This window comes from Pecten maximus, chromosome 8, assembly GCF_902652985.1.
Source record: "Pecten maximus chromosome 8, xPecMax1.1, whole genome shotgun sequence".
Taxonomy (NCBI): Eukaryota; Metazoa; Mollusca; class Bivalvia; order Pectinida; family Pectinidae; genus Pecten; species Pecten maximus.
Window position 1 is genome coordinate 29109198 of NC_047022.1, and position 18202 is coordinate 29127399.

The 18202-nt window shown below is 39.4% G+C and overlaps 1 protein-coding gene across 1 annotated transcript; it reads left to right on the forward strand.

Annotated features, from left to right (window-relative positions):
- The first annotated feature begins 61 nt into the window (after nucleotides 1–61).
- Nucleotides 62–15191, forward strand: LOC117333103 (fatty acid-binding protein, adipocyte-like). Its single transcript, XM_033892235.1, has 5 exons — nucleotides 62–179; nucleotides 4178–4324; nucleotides 11982–12151; nucleotides 12744–12857; nucleotides 14891–15191. The coding sequence occupies exons 1-5, from the start codon at nucleotides 140–142 to the stop codon at nucleotides 14942–14944; spliced, it is 525 nt and encodes a 174-aa protein (XP_033748126.1). The 5' UTR covers nucleotides 62–139; the 3' UTR covers nucleotides 14945–15191.
- The last annotated feature ends 3011 nt before the right edge of the window (nucleotides 15192–18202 follow it).

Sequence of the window (18202 nt, forward strand, 5' to 3'; positions counted from 1 at the left end):
ATTACGTAACAGTATTATAGGTATGTAACTCTACGTCATTGTATTAACTGGGGCTGACTTTGGGAACTGTCGCCTTAAACTTGTATATCTAACAATACTTTTATTGCAATTAGACTAACTGGAAGGACCCGTCCGAGGAATGGAACGGTTTTATGTACATTATAACATTTACAATGAAGGTGAGCATTTTTATACATGATAACATTTACCACAGAGGTGAGAGTTTTATGTACATTATATCTACAGAGGTGAGAGTTTTCTGTACATTATAACATTAATCACGGAGGTGAAAGTTTTCTGTACATTATAACATTTACCACAGAGGTGAGAGTTTTCTGTACATTATAACATTCATCACGGAGGTGAGAGTTTTATGTACATTATAACATTAATCACGGAGGTGAAAGTTTTCTGTACATTATAACATTTACCACAGAGGTGAGAGTTTTCTGTACATTATAACATTCATCACGGAGGTGAGAGTTTTATGTACATTATAACATTAATCACGGAGGTGAGAGTTTTATTACATTATAACATTTATAACGGAGGTGAGAGTTTTATGTACAGTATTACATTCATCACGGAGGTGAGAGTTTTATGTACATTATAACATTAATCACGGAGGTGAAAGTTTTCTGTACATTATAACATTCATCACGGAGGTGAGAGTTTTCTGTACATTATAACATTCATCACGGAGGTGAGAGTTTTATGTACATTATAACATTGATCACGGAGGTGAAAATTTTATGTACATTATAACATTCATCACGGAGGTGAGAGTTTTCTGTACATTATAACATTCATCACGGAGATGAGAGTTTTCTGTACATTATAACATTCATCACGGAGGTGAGAGTTTTCTGTTCATTATAACATTCATCACGGAAGTGAGAGTTTTATGTACATTATAACATTTACCACGGAGGTGAGAGTTTTATGTACATTATAACATTGATCACGGAGGTGAGAGTTTTATGTACATTATATCTACAGAGGTGAGAGTTTTCTGTACATTATAACATTAATCACGGAGGTGAAAGTTTTCTGTACATTATAACATTTACCACAGAGGTGAGAGTTTTCTGTACATTATAACATTCATCACGGAGGTGAGAGTTTTATGTACATTATAACATTAATCACGGAGGTGAAAGTTTTCTGTACATTATAACATTTACCACAGAGGTGAGAGTTTTCTGTACATTATAACATTAATCACGGAGGTGAGAGTTTTATGTACATTATAACATTAATCACGGAGGTGAGAGTTTTATTACATTATAACATTTATAACGGAGGTGAGAGTTTTATGTACATTATAACATTCATCACGGAGGTGAGAGTTTTATGTACATTATAACATTAATCACGGAGGTGAAAGTTTTCTGTACATTATAACATTAATCACGGAGGTGAGAGTTTTCTGTACATTATAACATTCATCACGGAGGTGAGAGTTTTATGTACATTATAACATTGATCACGGAGGTGAAAATTTTATGTACATTATAACATTCATCACGGAGGTGAGAGTTTTCTGTACATTATAACATTCATCACGGAGATGAGAGTTTTCTGTACATTATAACATTCATCACGGAGGTGAGAGTTTTCTGTTCATTATAACATTCATCACGGAAGTGAGAGTTTTATGTACATTATAACATTTACCACGGAGGTGAGAGTTTTATGTACATTATAACATTGATCACGGAGGTGAGAGTTTTCTGTACATTATTACATTGATCACGGAGGTGAGAGTTTTCTGTACATTATAACATTTACCACGGAGGTGAGAGTTTTATGTACATTATAACATTGATCACGGAGGTGAGAGTTTATGTACCTTATAACATTCATCACGGAAGTGAGAGTTTTCTGTACATTATAACATTGATCACGGAGGTGAGAGTTTTATGTACATTATAACATTTACCACGGAGGTGAAAGTTTTATGTACATTATAACATTGATCACGGAGGTGAGAGTTTTATGTACATTATAACATTTACGATATACGACAAGGATAAAACACTTGGTTTTGATTGACACACTGAACGTGGTAATGTTTATTTTCATATTTTAAGATTAGCCTGATATACCTTTACATAAAGACAGATACAATGTATCTAATATAAGACTAGACATGTCCGCCTACACTGGCTGTATATATAGGTATATCTCTTACACAAATCTTTCCTTAAAGCAATACCACAAAGTCTTCCAGTGTCATCTCCAACTTTATCTACTTATTGTGTGACACATACTACACTGTATCTTCCAAATTTCCTCCATAGGAGGTCTCTAATAGTATCATCACGTTTCATACCATTAACATGTTTATTGTAGGTTAGAAAACTCGGGCAGCATCTATGAAACATCTATGTATTTATAACAGAATATGTTTAAACATAGATTATATATCATAAAAGCAGAAAGATAGTCAGTAATGATTCTAACTCCGACTTCTGGTGTGGCATTCTTATTTGTAACTTTTGTCAGTGGTGACTTATTTATACTAGATAGAAATAACATGGGTTTTTTTTGGTTTCTTTTCTATCATTGTATTCAAACTTAATAATCTTACTGTTCTAGTAACACTGAGATCAATCAGAATAATTCGCGTACGAGCGTGTGTTAGAACTCCCGCTGTCACCAGCCTTCATCTTAACGGTATATATATATGATTTATATACGGTCTATCGGGGGTCAGGATCCCCCCCCCCCTCCCCCTTTTTCGGATGATGAATTTTTTTATAGCCTTATCCCCGAAATATTGCAAAATTTGCTATAATCATAAATTTTGGCCCCCAGACCCCTCGCCAAAAAAAATTCGTCTCGCGCCTACGGCGCTCGCATTACCACTAAATTTCTGGACCCCCCCCCCCCCCCCCCCCCTTTTCAAATTCCTGGATCCGCGCCTGGACTTGGCACGAATTTCAAACTCACGGTCCATACATATGTAGTATTCTATATAAACTTATACAATGAACCGTGGTTGGTTCTAATTTCCATCCCAGGGTTCATATAATAAATGTATTCTAGTAAAACCGTACCAATCAGTGGCGTAGGAAGTCGTCAAAAAGTGGGGGGGCAAAATTTTTTTAACATTAAATTTTACGCACTAAACAAATCGTATGCCATCTCCGCAAAATTAGCCAATAATTATCATTTCAACATCCCATGATAATTTTGATAATTTATGTAGTACAAAATAAGTTATTTACGCAAATCAGGATATATCATTTATGGCAAAACATGAATCACCAGGTCCGGCCAGGATTTTTGAAAGGCCGGGGGGTCCAGTAATTTAGTAATAATGCGAGCGCCGTATGCGCGAGCCGATTTTTTTTTTAACGAGTGGTCTGAGGAGCCGCCCAGCGGGTCCTGGGCAGCGCCCTGATAGGGGGTTCAAGGGGGTCTAAGCCCTCCGCGGAAAATGAAATATAGCACATTTCCAAAAATTCGAGATCAGGCGCGGATCCAGGAGTTTTCGAAAGGGGGGTCCAGTAATTAAGTGATCATGCGAGCGCCGTAGGCGCGAACCGATTTTTTTCCCCTTTTTGCGAGAGGTCTGGGGGCCGCCAAGCGGGTACCAGGGTGGCAAAGCCCCCCTGCGGATCTGCAATCGAAAGGGGGGAGCAGTAATTTAGTGATAAAGTGAGCGCCGTAGGCGCGAGACGATTTTTTTTTGTATTTCCTCGTACCTGTTGGTAAAAAGTATCACTCGATTCACGTTTAAACCGCGCATTCTTATTCATGTTGCCAATTAATATCCCCTTTTCTCGACATCCACATGCAGTGTTCTGAACACGATCGATCTTGCAGCTAGAGTAGAGCTAATACAATTTCCTTCGCACAAGCTCCAGACGCGTGACAGTATTTGCTTATGATATTGTACAGCGTGTGTGTGTCTGCACACTTCCCACACACGTTTATACACACACGTACGGTCTTTGACGATAGTAACTGTGATAGGGCCATTCACAATCTGGCGATGGAGTGACGGACCACGTGGACTTACTGGACGGGGTACAAAGTACCCATCTGTCGCGTTAATCTGTACACTGGCTAGTGGACTCTGCCACCGTAATATCATCGCCGCCGTCCGACATACTCGCAGTCTATCCAATACGTGAATTTTTTCTAATACCATTATTTTTCACACAAGGTATTCACATATTGTATAAGAGGGCAGACGACACTAGCGTTACAATGGCAGACTCCGAGGCAGCTCTTGAAGAAGTTGTGAACACCATCGGCGGCGTGTGGGTTCTCGACAAAAATGAAAATCTGGATGATTACTTAAAAGAAATCGGTAAGATTATGTTAATCTATCTTTGTGTTGTGTTATGGTTTTAATGTATTTTAGACAGTTAGTTTTGTCTTCTATAACACAGTAACCGCTGATGCTGGTGGACCGGGCCGGGTGTTATAGATATCTAAAACGTGTTTAAAATATTAATTAATGTGCGTAATGGTGAACATTGTTGGTCTATAGACTCGTACGTCAATTAATTTATATTACCATATACAACTTATACACCCCCTTCACGTTATTTAGTTTAAACTTTAGTACACAAAATATGTATTCCATGTATATGTGTATACTATATTGCTGTCCTGCTATGCCATACATTGTATATCTAATAATTAGCCAGGGTTGAATTATCATAGTCTTTGATCTAACTACATGTACGTATACTGGTACATTTTAGCTACAGAGAATTAACTTATTGTTCTTTTTGGTATATTTATCTTCAGGACATATTGCCACATACTTGCTAACTAGTTTGACCCGATCACGTTACACCCTGCAGGGTGACATTGGAGGACAGGCGTTAACCCGTCAATATACTCATAACTAATTAGAATGCTATCTTTAAATTGATGACATGCCGATCGGTAGACGGTATTGGTGTGGTGAGTGGAGGATAAAAAAATGAAACTGAAACGATGATGATTTCTCAAGGTACAGGCCAACAACCATTACCACCCTCCTGTCCCAACACTGGCCCCGGGCTACAGACTTACAACCATTACCACCCTCCTCTCCCAACTCTGGCCCCGGGCTACAGACTAACAACCATTACCACCCTCCTACCCCAAATCTGGCCCCGGGCTACAGACTAACAACCATTACCACCCTCCTACCCCAAATCTGGCCCCGGGATACAGACTAACAACCATTACCACCCTCCTGTCCCAACTCTGGCCCCGGGCTACAGACTAACAACTATTACCACCCTCCTGTCCCAAATCTGGCCCCGGGCTACAGACTAACAACCATTACCACCCTCCTACCTCAAATCTGGCCCCGGGCTACAGACTAACAACTATTACCACCATCCTGTCCCAACTCTGGCTCCGGGCTACAGACTAACAACTATTACCACCCTCCTATCCCATGTTACACCTGGGGTTAGCTTACCACAATTACATGTTACACCTGGGGTTAGCTTACCACAGCTACATGTTACACCTGGGATTAGCGTACCACAGCTACATGTTACACATGGGATTATCGTACGACAGCTACATTTTTTGTACATGTTACATCTGGGGTTAGCTTACCACAGCTACATGTTACACCTGGGATTATCGTACGACAGCTACATTTTTTGTACATGTTACATCTGGGGTTAGCTTACCACAGCTACACGTTACACCTGGGATTAGCGTACCACAGCTACATGTTACACCTGGGGTTAGCGTACCACAACAACATGTTACACCTGGGATTATCGTACCACAACTACATGTTACACCTGGGATTAGCGTACCACAGCTACATGTTACACCTGGGATTATCGTACCACAACTACATGTTACACCTGGGATTATCGTACCACAACTACATGTTACACCTGGGATTAGCGTACCACAGCTACATGTTACACCTGAGATTAGCGTACCACAGCTACATGTTACACCTGGGATTAGCGTACCACAACTACATGTTACACCTGGGGTTAGCTCCGATATCACCAACGTGTATTTAGCTAAAACAGTAACGGTTGTTTAAAGAGAGCGTCATTTGTTTAAACTGTTTTAACTTCAGTAAATAAATGAACGTTCTTCAAATCACTAAAGCTGCCGCTGTATGTTTGGATCCATCCAAAATGTGTATAATATAAACACGTTTTACAGGTTTTACATGGGATATGGTGCTAGATTAACACTTGGTAACATGATACCCCTCGCCGTTGTCCAATAAACAAAGACTGTTACACATTCTCATGCCCCTGTGTGTATGACAAGTTTACATTACTCTGCCAACCCGGAAGGTATGATGGCAGGTGGGGACGTATTAACATAACCATACAATTATACAATAGTGACGTCTTCATCACTGTTGTCGTGCTGACTTGGGACCGTTATTAATTAGCCAGCCTCTCGGTCAGCGACCTACAGCACAAACACGTAGCTACTTTATTACAAGTACGATTAAATATTACGCTTGAAACCAACAGGTACTTGACACAATTCCCTAACTACATCGTGTATGTGTATACGGTTTGAAGAATGTTATATGATTTGTCCTCCATATGTATTGTGTCAAGTTGAGCTAGTGTCAAGTTTGGTTAGTGATGTGTCAAGTTGAGCAAGTGTCAAGTTTGGTTAGTGATTTGTCGAGTTGAGCTAGTGTCAAACTTGGTAAGTGATGTGTCAAGTTGAGCTAGGGTCAAGTTTGATTATAGTGATGTGTCGAGTAGAGCTAGTGGCAATTTTGGTAAGTGATGTGTCAAGTTGAGCTTGTGTTAGATTTTGGTTATTGGTGTCAAATTTTGGTTGTGATGTCATGTTTTGTTAGTGAGGTCAAGTTTGGTTAATGACGTCAAATGGTTAGTAGACTGTCATTATACAAATAGCACCTTTCTCGATGCCTGTCATGTGAGTTAAAGTGTCACGTGACACAACGGCCAATTGCGTGTCACGTGTCTGTATTTAAAAATGTTTTAGAGTTTTAAAGTAAAACGCATTAATTGATTGAGGACAGTTGGGAATATTTTACTGCTGGACTAAGATGGTTAGCATGTTCTGTTTCATGGACAACGCTAGCCGCGAGTCAAGGTCGAATCTAGGTCGAATCAAGGTCGCGTCCTCTAAATGGCAACAAGGGTGCACGTGATGACAACAGAACTACTTTAATTATCCGGGAGCATCGACCACGTCTTACTTGATTTCATGAGATCATAATATGCGTGCATAAATTGAAAGTATGGAATCTGCTTAGTGCTATAATATTTCATCACACAAGACAGTGAAGATACAGATCAATTTACTTGGCATGTTCCTATGACCAAAAATGGAAATTTAACCTTATGGTCCGATCCCATAAGTGATCTAGGGATCGGACCATAGGGCATTTTTTTCATTCTGGGTCATAGGACCAGACCAAGCCCCTGTGGTTGACATCAAGGATAGCAGGTCACGTGTCCCGACAAAGTATATTACACATACTGAACTGGCTGTGTCATGATGACTAAACTGCCCGTACAACTAACACAGTCCATGTAACAATACGTATTTGTCATGCTTTTGTTTATGATGTACATATATACTTTAATTATGATTACTAGACATACTGTAATTACGACAGGAAATACACATATTTAAACCTTTTGACCAGCATCACTTAGCGTTAAATGATACACAGCTGATGGGGGGAGGACACAAAACATTATTTAGTGCGTTCATAAGTCAAAGACCGATTTATCGTTTTGCTAGTGTCATGGTTTCCCTTTGACGTTCCTGTCCATAGTTGAGAATTGGTATACGTTCTTCAGGTGGTCAATTTTACAGGGACATGGCAATATTAGTTACAGTCTACATGTATTTTGAGACGTTTTGGGGGGCTAGATTAAAATTCGGTAAAAATGACGTCCCCGGTGTTATATAAGTTATAACATTATATTTATTATATTAATACCGGGGGTGTCATTTTCACCGAATTTTAATCAGCCCCCCCCTTTATGTCTGAAAATGTGCTATAGACACCGGGGGAGGTCCAAATACATGTAGTCTGTAACTACTTATTAATTACCTGTGGTCAGTTTGTATGTATGAGAACAACGTGTATGTTTCTGAAGCGGATGCCCTTGATGAATACTTTGTTGACGTATTCGTCGCAATTCGATGAAATAGCTGACAAGTGTACAGGGTCGATGTGGTTATACTTACCATAGAAAGGCATGCGTAGTGCCAACACCTATGGGAATACTCCCAGGACAGTTGGATCGATTGACTGGTAATACGTACTACTAAGTACCATCTGGTTTTGATCATGTTTATTATGATAGTGAGGTGTGACAAAGTAACGTTATACCTAATACATTAATACCGACAAGGGAGTGAGTATCGACAATAGTGTTACGATGGAGACAAGACACGGAAGCCATTAGATATAGGTTCCGTATCTATGGGTCTATGATGTTATTAAGTCTACGTTAGACAAGTCATGTTCTGAGTGACCTTTGACTCCATTTCCGGACTTCATACATTTTGACAGATAGATGTTTGCTTGATGTTTACCTCTCAATAGATATCGTGTCCTTGCAAGATGTTGATGTAAGGGTTTATGGGTGTGGCGAGTATGTAAAGGAGATCGGAGAGAATCCGCATGGTGCCATATCAATTAAAAATGTAGATTGTATATTTACAAGACTGTGACGTCATGCTTCAAAATATATCATGGTATGTAGCATAGTATACACTTGATCACCAAGTATATAGATAAGTGGTACATCTAATAAGTCTCGAGTCTGGGCCGATAGTATCTCGTTATCTACCCATACAATCACAGTATACTGATAACATTGTAGGTACTGGACTCGGACACGAACTCACATGCTGGTCTAAGTGGTCAGTTAAGATGTTAGTATTGATATGAGACTGGAAGTTTAGCACAGGAATTACAGTACATGTACGTACAATCATAAAAAAATCGATTTCAACATGCCATCACGACTAAACGCACAGTAGCTGATGAAGGGTCATCTGAATAGCAAATCCAGGGATATTTTCACAAGCCCATTAATCAGTCCTCTGGTGCAATTAGACATAAGAAATAGATTGAAAAGCGATAAGTAATCTAGTGTTCGGATTCTGTGGTTATTTTTATTTTTCATTCTGTATCAAGGCCCTGTGATTAAATCGAAATCATAAATGACCTTCATACAATATGGGGTTTTAAATTGTGCATGAATAAAGATATCAGGACAAAACATAAAAAATGGACTTATCAAGATTTATGTTAGACTTGAGGCTAGTGAAGCACTGGTTTTTAAAGAAAAGACATCGGGGTCTCAATACTTTTATTTTTTAATGGAGTTTACATCCGCTATTACGACCTCTCAGCTGACGACGTGTAGAGTTCTTCCCCTCCTTGTCAAGTACCGTAAATAACAAGAAGGATGTTGATGGCATTGAGTACCTGGTAATGTATGATTCATTATTTGACAAAGACTAGTCATGACTTAACAGCCCTTACAGTGGTTTTAGTTCATTTGGGGTATCGATATTAGGAATGGACCGGGGAGCAGTCGTGTAATAGGCGAAACCGCGCCAAACTATGCGTGACCCGATTCTGTGGAAGCTTCAGTTGTAATCTATTACAAGTAAACGTCCAGCGTTACTCTATACGAATGTATTACACTTCGACGTATCGGGTCCCTGTGAAAATTATCGACAGAAGAACCTGTATTGTAAATTTGATTTAATAATCAGTCTATACACAGGTACTTGATGTCATATCACAATAAATCACCCAATGGTGTAATATTTATAGCAGGATTGTTCAAAAATAGTTCAGCTTAATAAAACTTCTAGCGCTGTATAAATCTTTACGTCAAGTCATCAGTTTTTGCTGTGTTTTATTACTGTATTGAGGACAGGCTTACAAAGGTGATTTTGCGCTTAAATTCTGAGCCAACTGAACAGTATTGATCGATATGTCAATTTACTACGAACGGTCTGAATACTGGCATGCATTTAAAGAACAGTAGATAAAGTCGTTCGTCAGGGTCAGTTTACTTATAGGCTGATACTGTCTATTGTTGTCTGTAGAGTAATCTACACCGTGGGCTGTATGCATACATGTATATACATGTTACATGCATGTGTTGATTGATAACGTAAAAGGAATTATTGATAACATTCAAATGGATTTGGTTATACATACTTCACATCGCACTAACATGCAGAACGCGTGTCACGAATCGGGAGCAACCATGTACACACCTCTTGTACATGCACTTAGAAACTTACATATGTATTAACCGTTTCCTATTTTGTTTGTAGAATGACGCATTTAAGTGAATTTCCTATCATTACATCACTATCGGTCCCTTCATCAGTATACTATAATACACGTCAGTACACTTAGCGTGATTCATCATACAGCAACGCGAGACAAAATACGAACTTTATATTAAACGCATACGTCACACCACACATACACCACGCCATATACATCACACTAACTTGTATACGTCACACCACACATACACCACATCACACATACGTCACACCACACATACACCACATCACACATACGTCACACCACACATACACCACACCTACACCACACCACATGCATCACACCAACTTTTATACGTCACACCACACATACATCACACCACACACACCACACCACACATACATACATCACACCACACACACCACACCACACATACACCACACATATATCACACCACACATACACCACGCCACATACATCACACCAACTTGTATACGTCACACCACACATACACCACATCACACATACGTCACACCACACCACACACCTACACCACACCACATACATCACACATACACCACACCACATCACACATACGTCACACCACACCACACACACCTACACCACACCACACATACACCACACCACATCACACATACGTCACACCACACCACACACACCTACACCACACCACATACACCACACATACACCACACCACATCACACATACGTCACACCACACCACACACACCTACACCACACCACATACATCACACCAACTTTTATACGTCACCCCACACATACACCACACCACACCACACACACATATATCACACCACACATACATCACACCACACATACATCACACCACACATACACCACGCATATATCACACCACACATACATCACACCACACATACACCACACATATATCACACCACACATACACCACACAACACATACGCCACACCACATACACGCCACACCAAACATACGTCACACCACACATACATCACACCACACATACGTCACACCACACATACATCACACCACACACACGTCACACCACACATACACCACATCACACATACGTCACACCACACATACATCACACCACATATACACCACATCACACATACGTCACACCACATATACACCACATCACACATACGTCACACCACACATATATCACACCACACATACGTCACACCACACATACACCACATCACACATACGTCACACCACACATACATCACACCACACATACGTCACACCACACATACATCACACCACACATATATCACACCACATATACACCACATCACACATACGTCACACCACACATACACCACGCCACATACATCACACCAACTTTTATACGTCACACCACACATACACCACGCCACATACATCACACCAACTTTTACACGTCACACCACACATACACGCCACACCACACATACGTCACATCACATGTAAGAGTTTGACTGGCCAACAATCGGCAAAGCTTGTGCTGACTTGTCAAACTGTTACACTCGGGTTGAGATGTCCGTGTCCATGGAACAGACCCATATTAGATTCTATTAGTCCCGAACATACACAGTTATCAGTCAACCATCCCTCAAAATACAGTTATCCATTTCTACACTGACCTCGAGACATAGCTAACTTCGCAAAATATAATTGCCTATTACTTATTGCTGAATTATTGCAGGGGTGAACTTCATGTTGAGGAAGTTGGCGACGGTCGCCAGTTCAACTATGACCATCACCCGAGAGGGCAACGAGATCCGTATCGTCACAAAAGGACCTAAAGACACCGATGTCAAGTTCGAACTTGGAAAAGAAGTTGTGTCACATGACCCCAACGATAACGAACTGAAGGTTTGTCGTCGACCAACCCAAATCCGTGTCTAAATTCACTATAAACTCATCCGCTCCACGATTCCCATTTTCATTCATTCATGTCTTCATTTCTCCAAATTTGAAAAGTTACAAATGACATCAATAGTGTGTTACAAAGATAAATATACAACGACAAAAATAATTAGTGGTAATAAAATTAAATGAACGAGATCAAACAAGAAATAATATACGATTACATAATAAAAATATACTATGTATTTTTGCTTAGTTTCCAACTCGCCATTGTACATGTGTGTAGCGTGCGTATGTGGTTTATACACAAGCAGTTTATCTTTGTTAATACAACATCTTGCAAATGATGCCAAAAGGCGATCTTCATGTTCAAATATGTATTTTATGGCAGCAGGCGGACTACCGAGGATCGTTGCAATTTGAACTTCAGCGAGTAATGTACGCATGGACCGAACAGTCGTCTTGTATAAGATACCATTCTGATCCGTTAGAGTTGCTTCCTTTCATTTACTGGTACCATGATAGTTTGACAGCCGATTGGAAAAAGCATGATAAATACTGTCACTTTCTGGGTTAACCTCTCGACGATTTTTTTCAGGCTATTGTTACATGGTCCGGAGGTAAACTAACGACAGATTCCACTCCGACAGATGGGTCAAAGGCCAAGGCCACCCTCGTGGAACGATGGATAGAAGACGACCAGCTGATTATGGTTGGTATATGTTTTGATGTAGTCAGATATTGAATGTAGATATGTACTAGACAATAGTCCGATAAGAGAGGGCATAAGAAAGGTGAAAGGTCAAGGCTGTATAAGGTCAGAGTGTGTCATTCGTAAGGAGACAAAGTACAGTATATATATGTACATATATGTAGTGGAGGCGCGTGCACTGCGAACAAAGTGTGGACAAGAATGATCGCATGAATTACACGTAATCCATTGCCCTGCTGACGTTCCATACATTATCTTAGCAGCACTGGTGTTGTAGGCAGTATTCTAGAGACAAGTCTGCTGGCTAAATTGTTTTCGTATTAGAGATCCAGATGAAGTGATTGATTTTTCAGGCCAGGTTATGAACATTGACTCAGACGGTATGGCTGGGTTGTATCATACCACTGCATTCCTCTCCGCTCTTCTATCTCGATCAAATTCGATATTCGTTTTATACTGTAGGCTGTGTCTGTTTACATCCGGATATCGCCCGATAAAGTATCTATTAAAGGTTCAATGAATATGCCATTTTCCTCTGGAATGATTAACAATGATATGACAATCGCTTCACTACAATTTTGATTTTATTTTTCGACAGAAAATATTCCTTCACCCTTAATCAGATTCCTAAGCGTCGGGTGTGTAATAGTTCAGTGGGGAAGGTTTTGGGGCCGACGTCTGTGACAGTAGTACATACAGTGAACGTTATAGTGGTGTGACCAGTCCTCGTGTTGTACAGTAAACGGTATAGCGGCGTGACCAGTCCTCGTGTTATACAGTAAACGGTATAGCGGTGTGACCAGTCCTCGTGTTGTACAGTAAACGGTATAGCGGTGTGACCAGTCCTCGTGTTGTACAGTAAACGGTATAGCAGTGTGACCAACCCTCGTGTTATACAGTAAACAGTATAGCGTAGTGACCAGTCCTCGTGTTGTATAGTAAACAGTACAGCGGTGTGACCAGTCCTCGTGTTATACAGTAAACGGTATAGTGGTGTGACATCAACCCTGGTGTTAAACAGTAAACGGTATAGTGGTGTGACATCAACCCTGGTGTTAAACAGTAAACGGTAGAGCGGTGTGACCAGTCCGCGTGTTGTACAGTAAACGGTATAGCGGTGTGACCAGTCCTCGTGTTATACAGTAAATGGTATAGGGGTGTGACCAGTCCTCGTGTTATACAGTAAACGGTATAGCGGTGTGACACCAACCCTCGTGTTAAACAGTAACGGTATAGCGGTGTGACCAGTCCGCGTGTTGTGCAGTAAACGGTATAGCGGTGTGACCAACCCTCGTGTTATACAGTAAATGGTATAGCGGTGTGACCAGTCCTCGTGTTATACAGTAAATGGTATAGGGGTGTGACCAGTCCTCGTGTTATACAGTAAAAACGGTAGAGCAGTGTGACCAGTCCTCGTGTTGTACAGTAAACGGTATAGCGGTGTGACCAGTCCTCGTGTTATACAGTAAATGGTATAGGGGTGTGACCAGTCCTCGTGTTATACAGTAAACGGTATAGTGGTGTGGCACCAACCCTCGTGTTAAACAGTAAACGGTATAGCGGTGTGACCAGTCCGCGTGTTGTGCAGTAAACGGTATAGCGGTGTGACCAACCCTCGTGTTATACAGTAAATGGTATAGCGGTGTGACCAGTCCTCGTGTTATACAGTAAATGGTATAGGGGTGTGACCAGTCCTCGTGTTGTACAGTAAACGGTATAGTGGTGTGACCAACCCTCGTGTTATACAGTAAACGGTATAGCGGTGTGACCAGTCCTCGTGTTGTACAGTAAACGGTATAGCGGTGTGACCAGTCCTCGTGTTATACAGTAAATGGTATAGGGGTGTGACCAGTCCTCGTGTTATACAGTAAACGGTATAGCGGTGTGACACCAACCCTCGTGTTAAACAGTAAACGGTATAGCGGTGTGACCAGTCCGCGTGTTGTGCAGTAAACGGTATAGCGGTGTGACCAACCCTCATGTTATACAGTAAACAGTATAGTGGTGTGACTTTTCTTTGTTTCTTGTTTCAGTCTGTTAAAGTCAACGATGTGAAGATGAAGCGGATATTTAAAAAGAAGAGTTAATCAACTCGACAGAGTTTAGGATACGCTTTCCTGTGACCACAAGTGTATTTAAACGTTTTTTCTACATTAATTGTGCACATGTTCGCGTAATTGGAGACTTTCGTGTCCCGGACATCTGCCAGACATGCCTTTAGAGAGTGATGGATGACGGATGGAACTTCTGTGTTTAATCAATGTTGTTGTTTTTGCTGATTTTATTTACACAGATTAAAGCTCTGTTTGTTTACATAATAAACATATTGTTTAATTTTTCGTCAAAAGTTACTTCATCCAAGCGCAAGGTCACTTAATGCAATCGAGTGTTCATTTTGGGGAGGAAGACTCCTGATTTCGGACCCTATATTTAGACATTAATTTTCTGTAAATCCTATAGTTCAGAATTAAACAAATCAAATTATGTCACAATAAAGAGCCGAAAACATACATGCATGTATTTTTGAGTTAAAGAGATATTGCTCACAAGTTAGGGTTTTCATAATGTGATTTTAATGATAACTTGTACAAAAGCATCTCCATAATTGTGTTCCTATGGAAATCGTACGCCTCACGTCAGTATATTACAAACATTATTATCTGATGTTTGGAAGCTCTTTATAAATCTAGCTAGCTTGATTAGTAAACGTAAACGTGGTACTGATTGTGTATTAATTGCAGTGTGCCAAACAGAAGTATTTCATAATCACCGGTAAATAAGTCTAACGAAGAAATGGAATTTCGATCGCAACAGAAATTAAAAGTGAACAGCGCACACTTTTATCCATTGCTTTTCATTAAATAATGACCAGCGAGACTTCATTTCCTGATTTTCTCGATTCGCTATACTTAGTCGGTCTAATTTTGAAATGTATGTGCCGGGGAATTCACACCAATATCATATTGTCCAAATTCATTACAGGACAGATATTTTGAAGCTTACGGGAAGCAACTTAAATATAATGTAGAAGGTACAGAATGGTAAGAAATTCTGCGCATTATCTCTTTAAAGGATGTCTGTGTAATTTTCCGCGGCTGGACAATTTGAACACGTACATGCTATATTTTCTCCAAATTACTCTGTTTTTTTTTACACGCCCATGACGCGAGGGTTATGGCGTCGTCCGTGCGTTCGGTGTATATTTCGACCAATCTCTTTGAAACTTGGTTTGGACCGATTTAGAGGTTGTGTTTACCCACATTTGGATTCGACTATGTTTTACAAGTTATTTCCCTTCGGCTATTTCAGTGTCTGTTTTAATCTTGCTGTATAGATATAGGGAAAAGGCTAGAAGAATTATAATTTATTTGAGATAAGCATTCAAAACTATTTGGGTAAGAATGTTTTATTAGCATAAATTCACTTTTCAACAAAAAATTATGGAAACTATAACAGACAAAATCAAACATCTTGGGCACAGCTACCTACAAATGTATCGGCCACTTTTTTACCAGCCTGATTTTCTTTCTCTTTTTACGGCACATCGACACTCTGAAAAATCTCGTTACTGAAGAAATAATTTGAATGTGATGACAAACCTCGGCTGTCAAAATCTATGATAACCGGCATGCTATTACGTAATCAATCTCAAAATTGGAAATGCACAACTATTGTTACCAATGGAACATACACATCAAAGATCAAACTTAAAATGATAGTTGGAAAGATTTCGTGAAGCAACGATAACAATATCCAGATGTTAAAGTTCCGTAATTCATTGCACTATCGTCTGCAAACTCTGTATTACTACATGCACAGGTGCCTGACTCGTTTTATAAAATAATAACATATAGAGTACATATAAATGAGAATTTCTCATTTATATGTACTCTATATGTTATTATTTTATAAAACGAGTCAGGCACCTGTGCTACATGTATATCTGAATATCCATTATGGAAACATGTTTCACCTCATAATCACTACGGTAATTTCAACCAGCACAACAAGCCGATCAAAAGAAATGACTCTGGAACCAATAAGAATTTTGCTGCAAATATTTCTATAACTGTAGGAACGAAACCGGATATTGGTACTAGTAGAAGCGTAGACATGAAATGCACACGAGGGCAGGAGGTACGTCTATAAAGCATGTTATCTATGTTTAACGTTCTTGCATACATGTACATTTGATACTCTGCATATAAATTTTCTAAGTTGATAACGAATCAAGCCGCTGGCAAGTAATCCAAATATAGCGATTATAGTAATATTTAGTTATCATACTTGTGTGTTCGCTAGTGCCGGAATAAATTGATGACGCTAATTTCGGAACACCCAAACGCCTCCTTTTACTGGTTTCGAGTCACAAGCATTGGGTCTAAATATTTAATTATAATTAAACTAAATTTAACATTTACTGAAAGTTTATAAATAGAAAGTAAAATGGAGAACTTAATGTTAGTGCTGGTTTACGACTTACTTCACACCATATGTACGGAGATTGTTCTCGACAGAGACTGACACTCTCTACTGGTTTATCATTTGATATACTTCCAATGTTACAAGGCGCCCGTTGTAAGTTTCTCATATGAACATCTTATAATGACCCATAACTAACGCCTCTGTTTTTCCTGGTGTCCTTTAAGATTGTTTTAGCAATATTGCCTACTTTCTTTAATTTTCAACAGATGGAAATCAAACAATATCAACATATTGTGCCAGCAGCCCAATCAATTAAACACATGCTACAGTATATACAAAATGTATCTTACAGACTTAGTGGAACCCACTCTAAACCGGTGCATGGTTATCTCCCCTCCTCTGCATAATAAAGAAAATTGGAATTTGTAATTTTTCATGAATCCCAATCCAGAAATGACTTTAATATGGAAGTTTATTAAAAAACAATTTTAAAAAAGAATCAGGCATACAACGTACATATTGTGTATACCAAAATGCATCACATAGGCAGAGACTTACATGTATATAACTAAAGTTAGTACATATATCTCTGACATAGGGCATGAGAAACAGACATTTGTATTGCTTTTTACTGAAGCAAAACACGTTTTATTCTTAAGTGAAAATTATTTTCACTTCTGAAATTTCTACTTAATCTTAAAACATCTAGCATATCAATATTTATCTTATACAAAGACAATACACAAAACTGAGTGAAATCTGAGTTTATAAAAGTCGTGCACATACAGTATTTCTTAAAATAATTTACTAGATGTGTTTTATTTCATTTTATAGAAAAAAAATATCTGCATTAGGCCCATGTGTTATATGACCAGGAAAGTTGTCTAGCTATAAGTGACTCCGGTCTTGATGAATAAAAA

Bases quoted from the DNA above. Each gene is read 5' to 3' on its own strand.
- LOC117333103 (XM_033892235.1), top strand. From the start codon at position 140: ATGGAACGGTTTTATGTACATTATAACATTTACAATGAAG. The intron at 180-4,177 runs GTGAGCATTTTT...TTTTCACACAAG, and splicing joins TTATAACATTTACAATGAAG to GTATTCACATATTGTATAAG. The intron at 12,858-14,890 runs GTTGGTATATGT...TTCTTGTTTCAG, and splicing joins AAGACGACCAGCTGATTATG to TCTGTTAAAGTCAACGATGT.